This window comes from Entamoeba histolytica, genomic scaffold (genome assembly GCF_000208925.1).
Source record: "Entamoeba histolytica HM-1:IMSS scf_1104750517093 genomic scaffold, whole genome shotgun sequence".
Taxonomy (NCBI): Eukaryota; Evosea; order Mastigamoebida; family Endamoebidae; genus Entamoeba; species Entamoeba histolytica.
Window position 1 is genome coordinate 42,721 of NW_001914940.1, and position 8,196 is coordinate 50,916.

At 27.5% G+C, this 8,196-nt stretch overlaps 2 protein-coding genes and 1 pseudogene across 2 annotated transcripts; all 3 read right to left on the reverse strand.

Moving 5' to 3' along the window:
- Window positions 1-839, reverse strand: part of EHI_054820 — a 1,922-nt pseudogene extending 1,083 nt beyond the window's left edge.
- Window positions 840-2,636: 1,797 nt separating this feature from the next.
- On the reverse strand, window positions 2,637-5,900 carry EHI_054830 (Plasma membrane calcium-transporting ATPase, putative; the record flags this gene model as incomplete). The annotated part of the gene is made up of 1 exon (XM_646195.2): window positions 2,637-5,900. The coding sequence occupies one exon, from the start codon at window positions 5,898-5,900 to the stop codon at window positions 2,637-2,639; it is 3,264 nt and encodes a 1,087-aa protein (XP_651287.2).
- A 247-nt stretch (window positions 5,901-6,147) lies between these two features.
- Window positions 6,148-7,873, reverse strand: EHI_054840 (uncharacterized protein; the record flags this gene model as incomplete). The annotated part of the gene is made up of 2 exons (XM_644315.1): window positions 6,148-7,747; window positions 7,797-7,873. 2 exons carry the CDS (start codon window positions 7,871-7,873, stop codon window positions 6,148-6,150), a joined length of 1,677 nt encoding a protein of 558 aa, XP_649407.1.
- Window positions 7,874-8,196: the final 323 nt, after the last annotated feature.

An 8,196-nucleotide genomic window follows, 5' to 3' on the forward strand; every position in this document is an offset into this window, starting at 1 on the left:
GTTGCATCAGTGTAAGACTCTTGATTATCAGCAGTTGGTCCAACCATGATAGTACCATCAACTGTTGGAATAATAAGAGTACCTTTTGTTACTCCTGTTGGACATGGGAAAATAACATGTTTAACCATTCCTTGTAACTTTCTATCTAACAAATATTCTTCTCCTTTTCTTGCTGTAATATGGAAATCAGCTGGATATAACATTTCTGAGACTTGTGAAGCAAAAACACCAGCACAATTTAATAAAACTTTAGCAATAAACTTCTTTCCATTTTCACAAACAACTTCATATCCATTATCAATCTTCTTAATTCCATTAACAGTAGTAGATGTATAGATATGAACACCATTAGCCTTAGCAGTAAGACAAGTAGCAATAGTAAATTCATAAGGATCAAGAACAGAAGTAGTTGGACAATAAATAGCTTTCTTGATATTTTCACTGAGATTTGGTTCTTCTTTATGAATTTTTTCATAATCCCATAACTCAACTGGAACATTTTTAGTTTTAGCAATTTCCATATATTTATTTAAATTGGGTATTTCTTCATCAGTTTTAGCAACCATCAACTCTCCACAAGTAGTAAGACCAAAGTTAAGTTTTGGTTGAAGTTCATGGATAAGAGTATTTCCTCTTACTACAAGTCTTCCTTTCAATGTTTCTAATGTAGTATCAATACCACAATGAACAATACCAGAATTAGCAGAAGTAGCTCCAGTAGAAACATCTCTAGCCTTTTCTAACAAGGCAATCTTAAGGTTCTTGTATTTAGACAATTCCATTGCACAACAAGCACCAGTGCAACCAGCTCCAATAATGACTATATCATAAGAAGACATATTTAATAACTTTAAATGAATATGTTTTAATAAGTCCGAGTTTATATAATACAGACTTACGTGGGTAGAAGGTTCTAATGCTAAAATGAGAATTTCTTCTTGTGATTTACTTTCTTACATCTCCTTTCATCTATTTCTTAATAATTTTCTATAAGATTTGTTTTAAAATACTTTAACGTGGCACCAACTTTTGTAAAGAGAAAATTAATAAAAATAATAATTATTCTATTCAATTCTATTCTTCTTTTGGAGAGTAAAAAATCAAAGAAACTTTCTGGAATTTTTCAAAAAGGTGAATTTATCAATAAAAATACTGCATTTTATATTGAATTATTGGAAATGACACATTGAATTTCAATTGAATTTCAATAAATCTCTCTTTTTTAAAAAGGTTAGAAAAACAAAATAATACTTAAAAATAATAATAATTCACATTAAAATTTGTTATTCACTTTTAAAGGTATTAAGCATCAATGAAAGAGTATAATTCATTTATTGAGTAAATAAAATTATTAATCATTTTCTTCTTCATAGATTTAAATTTTATAATAACAAGAAAGGTATTATGACGTTTTAATAGACAATACTCTTCTTATTATAATTGACGATTATTCAATTTCTATGAAGTTATTAAATATAATTCATTTGTTTATCACTCAATGTTACTATTGGAAAAAGTTATTATTAATTTTATCTAATCATCTAAACTAAGGCTGAATCAATACCAATTAATTAAGTATACTTTTTACTTAAAAAATATTATAGTTTCCATAAATAAGTTTGGTTATGAATGAAAATACCATAACTTTGATTATTTATTTTGCAATGTCTTTTGTTTTATTCAAAACGACGTTAGATATCAATAATATCAAATTAAAGTTTATTGTTTTAATTATATTCTTGAAGTATTTGGGTTAGTGAATGTTTATGTGATTGTCTTTCTTTTTTAATAACTAGATAATTCTTTGTCATAACCAGTCTGGGTAATATAAAATAGTGTTACATCTAAAAACATATGTAAATGCAATTTAACATTTGACTCAACATTCATGACTCTTTCATTATGATACGAAATGTAATAGATAATAAAGACATGGAGTTGTGTATTTAAAACAGAACTACACAGAGTTAATCAAGAAATAAAATAATACTCTAACATTCTTTATAATTCTCTTTTGGTTTTACTTTTTGTTTCAGTTACTACTTCGATATTAAAAAGAAAGATACATAAAATATGAATGAGATATTTGAGACGATAATAGTTTCAATTCTCGGAAGTATTTACTAAATAGAAATCACCCAGACTATATGACTTAATAAAACAACTTAATAATAAATATAAATGTCAAGTATAATTCTCTTTATACCATTACTTCTTTATGAAATTAGTCATAAAGTTGTGGGTTATTAGAATCTTTCATTCCATGTTATGATATGAAATATTCCTAAAAGAATGTTGTTAACTTCTCCATGAAGAAAAGAAAAGGTAAACACAAAAACAAATGAAAACGAAATAATTCCAAAGGTGATGATAAAGATGAATAGTTTCATTCTTAATGTTGTTAATTGATTTATTGAATGAATTTCACTCAATAATTGATAAGACTGGTTGTTACATAGTTGAAATAATCAATTATACTATTTTCCAATGAACAAATAATAAAAGAAATACATAACATATGAGATAATGAATTTAAAGAAAGAATAATGAGAAAGAAACAAAGAGAGAGGTTGAAATGAAGGAAAGAATATAAAAAAAGAAAGATAAAAAATAATAAAATAAAGAGTAAATGAAATTTAATTACTAAGAAGAGATTTCTTTTCTAAGTTATCATCATCATCAGAACTTTCAGATGATGAACTTTTAACATCTTTCTTATTACAAAATCCACAACAAAGGATTTTTGTAAGGAGTGATGGTTGATTCTTAAATTTCTTTGGTTTAGATGTAGGTACAGGAATAAAGAACGAAATTTGACCAATAACTAAAGTCATACAAGAAAGAAGAAGAGATAATACCCAACCTTGCCATGAAAGACCATACTGACCTTGTGATGGAATAAATGGAACACCATCAAATAAAATACCAAGGAATTGAACAATAATTGTTTGAATAATAATAGTAACACCAATAATTGTTAAGAAAATAAAGTTTGTAAATAGATTAGAAAAGACATTATGTTCACCATTTACTTTTCTTGAATTAAATTCATTAAAGACTTGACAGAAAACAAAAATATTAAATACTAATGTTTGAAGTTCAATAGTATCATTTTTAACATCATTAATACTCTTAAACCCAATATTATCCCCTGCACAATATTTACTAAAATCTTCTCCTCCAGAATGTCCAACAGTTTTAACAAATCCACATGGTGAATTAAGGAATGGAATATATTTTCCTGCAAAAACAATTGGTAACATAATTCCTAGTTGATATACAGTTTGAACAATAATATTTCTTATCATAATATTTGAAATAAGTGAATCAAATCTACCAAATGGTTTTCTATCTAATAATGAATCGGTTGGTTTTTCAGTTCCAAGTGCTAAAGCTGCCATAGTATCCATAATTAAATTAACCCATAACATTTGAAGTGCATTTAATGGTGATTCTCCAATAAATATAGACCCAATAACACAAAGTGCAAGTGCTGAAATATTAACAGTTAATTGGAATTGAAGGAATTTTCTAATATTATCATAAACACATCTTCCCCATTTTACTGAATTAACAATTGATTGGAAATTATCATCTAAAATAACAATGTCTGATGCTTGTTTAGCTACATCAGTTCCTCTAATTCCCATAGCAAGTCCTACATCAGCTGCTTTAAGTGCTGGGACATCATTCGTTCCATCTCCTGTAACTGCAACAACTTCTCCTTGACTAATAAGTAATTTAACAAGTCTTTCTTTATCTTGTGGTGAACATCTTGCAATAACTCTAAGATTTTCTAATTTCTCAATAATTTCTTCATCAGTTAATTCTGCAAATTTAGGTCCTTCTATTGCAATATCATTTTCTCTTGAAATAATATTACATTGTTTTGCAATTGATCTTGCTGTTGCTATATTATCTCCTGTTACCATTCTAACAATAATTCCTGCTCTTTGACATGTAGCAACAGCTCCTGGAACTTCTCTTCGGACTGGATCTTCAATTCCAAATAAACTTAATAATATAGATCCTTCTTCATTAGCAACTTCATACTTTTCCTCTAAATTATTTCGATTAGCTGGTGTCATATCTTTATATGATAATGATAATGTTCTATATCCTTTAGATGCCCATTCTACTTGACATTCTTCAAGTTCTTGTCTAACTTCCTCTGTTATTTCTTTAATTTCTCCTTGTCCATTCATATAATATTGACATTTTTCTAAAATCATTTCAGGTGCTCCTTTTGTAAACATTCTAATAGTGTTTGGTTTGTCTATCCAAACAAGTGTGTTCATTCGCTTTTTAGCACTTGAAAATGCAAACATTTGATAAATATTATTTTCATTTCTTTTTCTAATTTCTAAATAATCCACTCCTCTTTCTTTTACATACATTAATAATGCTCCTTCAGTTTTATTTCCAATAACATTAATTTCTCCATTTTCTGAAATTAATGTTGTGGATGGTGAACTATTTATTGAAATATTCATATTAATAAGTTCTTCATATTCTTTAGCAATTGAAACTTTTTGATCTCTTGTTTCCATTTTAATTCCTCCAAACCATCCATTTACAACTGTCATTCGATTTTCTGTTAATGTACCTGTTTTATCTGAACAAATATTAGTACAATTTGACATTGTTTCACATGCCTTTAAATGTCTTACTAAATTATTATCTTTAAACATTTGTTTCATTGAATATGCTAATGAAATAGTAACTGCAAGTGGAAGTCCTTCTGGAACGGCAACCACAATAATTGTAACTCCAATAATGAAATAGTCAATAAGTCCTGTTAATGAACTCCAGTCAAATGAATATTTTTCACAATATTCATTCCACATTACATCTTCTCTAGTAACATTACACTCAAGACATCCTGCAATAATTCCTTTCTCTTCATCTGCTTTTAATACATCTTTATGTGTAAATTGTGACACTATATAATAAATGGTTAAAACAATAAATACTAATGCTCCACATCCCATTCCTAAATATCCTATTTTAACTGCAAGTTCATCTAAATTTTCTTGTAATGGTGTTGGTGCACTTTTGTTTTGATTAACTGCTTCCATTGTTTTTCCCCACAATGAATTTGGTCCAACTGCAACAACAAGCATTTTTCCATTCCCATCCATAACTTTTGTTCCTGACATCATACTAAAGTTTTCTGACGTTTTTCTAACTGCAACTGATTCTCCTGTCATACTTGCTTGGTCAACTCTAAGATCATTCCCATGAATATAAATCCCATCAGCTGGAATAATATCTCCAACATCTAAATTAACTATATCCCCAACACTTAAATTAAATATAGATGTTTTTTGATTTTCTCCATTTCTAATAACTTTAATTCCAACATCCTTCTCTTCTTGTGAAAGAGCTAAAAACTTCTTTTGTTTAGAATAATCAGATGCTGACCCTCCAAGAGAAACCGCAAGAACTGCAATTAAAATAGCTACTCCTTCTATCCAATCCGTATTAAGTTCTTTATCTTCTTCATTTTCTTTAGCTAAACATTTATCAACTGAGTTAGGTACAGCAAATGCTAATATTAATGACACAATAGCTGCAATAATAAGAATAATAAGTGTTTTATCTTGAAGTGCTTCAAACCAAATTTTCCAAAATGGGACAATAACTGCGTCTGGTGTTCTATTCTTCCCAAATTGTTCTTGTCTTTTACTGTATGATTCATCACAAATTCCTTTGTCTAGGTCAACTTCAAGAATTTTACTAATTCCTATAACTCCTCCATATTTGTCATAAATTTCTTTATTATTAGTACTAACCATTTTAGCTAATTCACATCCTTGAATGTCATAATAAGGGGTTCCTTCTGGTTGTCCTGTATATTCTTTCTTTTGTTCTTCTTGTTTTGATGGTTTTCCTCCCATGTATTCTTCAATTCGTTTTTTTTTAAAGTTCTCATACTTATATCTCCCTTTTATTATTCTTAAACTATTTCTTATCTAATTCTTTTATTTTCAATCCCTCTTCGTAGTTATTTTTCTTTTTTCCCTTTTCTCTGAAATAAATATGTCTTTCTTATTTTTATTTCTTCATTTCTTCTTCTCTTTAATCTCTTCATTTAAACTATCTTAATTAAAACTAAAAGTAATTTAAACTTAAAAACCATTCATTTTAGAGAGACAAATCATCGTTTTCAATTTCTTCTTCACTCATTTCATTCCCTTCTTCATTCCCTGACGTTGAGTTATATAAATTATCATCCATATCAATTGAATTTTCAAAGTCTTCAAGATTTTCTTTCTTTTCTTCTTCTTCACATGACTCATTATATGTACCACCTCTTTGGTCTTGTTTCAACTGTTGTTTTTTATCAATTTGAGACAAAAGTAAATTCATTCTTCCATAGAGCCTCAATAAATGTTTGTATGAAAGTGTTCTACTTTCAACAATGACATACAATTTTCCAATACTTTTTGAAACATCTTTAATACTCATTAAATATGCTAAATGTTGTTCAAATATTGCTTTTAACCATAATGTCATTGTAAATGCTTTTGTTGGTTTATTATTAAATATATCACACACAATATTTAATAATTCAACAATATATTTACTTGGTAAATTATTAATAGTTTTTTTAATTACATTTTCTTCATCTATAGACAAACATCTTTCAATCAAAATTTTATTATTACTTTCAAGTCCTCTAATTAATGTCATAACAATACTTTCTTTACTTAATGTTACATTCTCTGGCTCTTTAGTTCCAAGTTGTTCCATGACTTTCATTTTCCGTTCAAATGTAGTTTCAATTTCTTCTTTTTGTTCATCCACTCCAATAACTTCCATTTCTTTAGACTCTTTTATCATTTCTTTATTTTTTTCTTTATTTTTCTTTCCTACCATTCCTTCTTCAATCTTTTTACTTATTTCTTTGATTTCACTGTCTTTAACAAGTTTCCCTTCTTCCATTATTTTGATATATTCAACTCTTAATTCTTCCATCCTTTGAATAATCATTATTCTATCACTATAAATAACTAAATCATCGATTTCTCTATTAATTTCAATTCTACAACTCGTTCCAATTGGTTTTGCTTTTCTACAATTTCTTTTAAATAATATTATATCAATACTTCCTTTATTTATTAATCCTGCAATTAATATATTATTATCATTGACATACATCGCCTCTACTTTATTTGGATTTCCTGTTATTGTAAAACTTTGAATTGGAATACTCGTCTCATTTGAACATAAATAAATGTTCTTTTCATTTCCATATGTTATATATTCTGTATTATTGATTCCAACAATTCCTTTAGTCATATCTAAATGATTGCTTTGTTTAACTACTTTTTTTAATTCTTCCATATCATATACTTTAACATCACTACTTCCTACAATTAATCTATTCCCTACTACTTCAATACAATTAACTCCTCTTTTATTTCCTTTAATTGTTCTTTTCTCTTGATTATTAATATTAATGATTGTGATACTATCTCCATTCGTTCCAATAATAAGTTCTTCTTTATAAAATTTAAGACATGTAACTTTATTCATTACTTTGTATTCTCCTTCAATTTTTTCACTATTAACATCCCAAATACTAACTATTCCATCTTCATTCCCAACTGCAACAATCATTTTATTTCCATTACTTCCATTACTTTTTTTAATATTCGTAACAGTAACTGCACTGATCTTTCTTAAATGCTCTTTGTCAAAACAGTCACTAATAACTTCTTTGCTATCAATGAAATATGTCCTATTTGTTATTTCTTTTTTCTTTTTGAATTTGCTCTATTCTCACAAACTTAATATGATTGTCTTCTGTAATTTCAACATATTTATTATTGATTTTATCAACAACTCCAAGGGTTTCACTACTCATCTTTCCTGAATGTCTATTTTTCGTTTTTCTTTATTTTCTTAAAAACCCTTTTTTGTTTTTTTCGTCAGACTATTCATTCCTTTTCCTTCATCCTTGACAAAAAACTTCTTCTCATTACTTTGATTCCCCCTTTATGCTCATTTCTTCTTATAGGAGTTTTACTTTGAGTGACACACTTTCATGAAAATCTTTGTGATTTTCCTTAATGTCTGGTGGTTGTGTAGATAATGTGTTTTTATCACACTCTTATTCCATGTCTTAGTCATTAGTCTGTAAAAGTGTTTTTTCTTGAGTATGTGATTTGTTCTCAAACAAATTGAAAT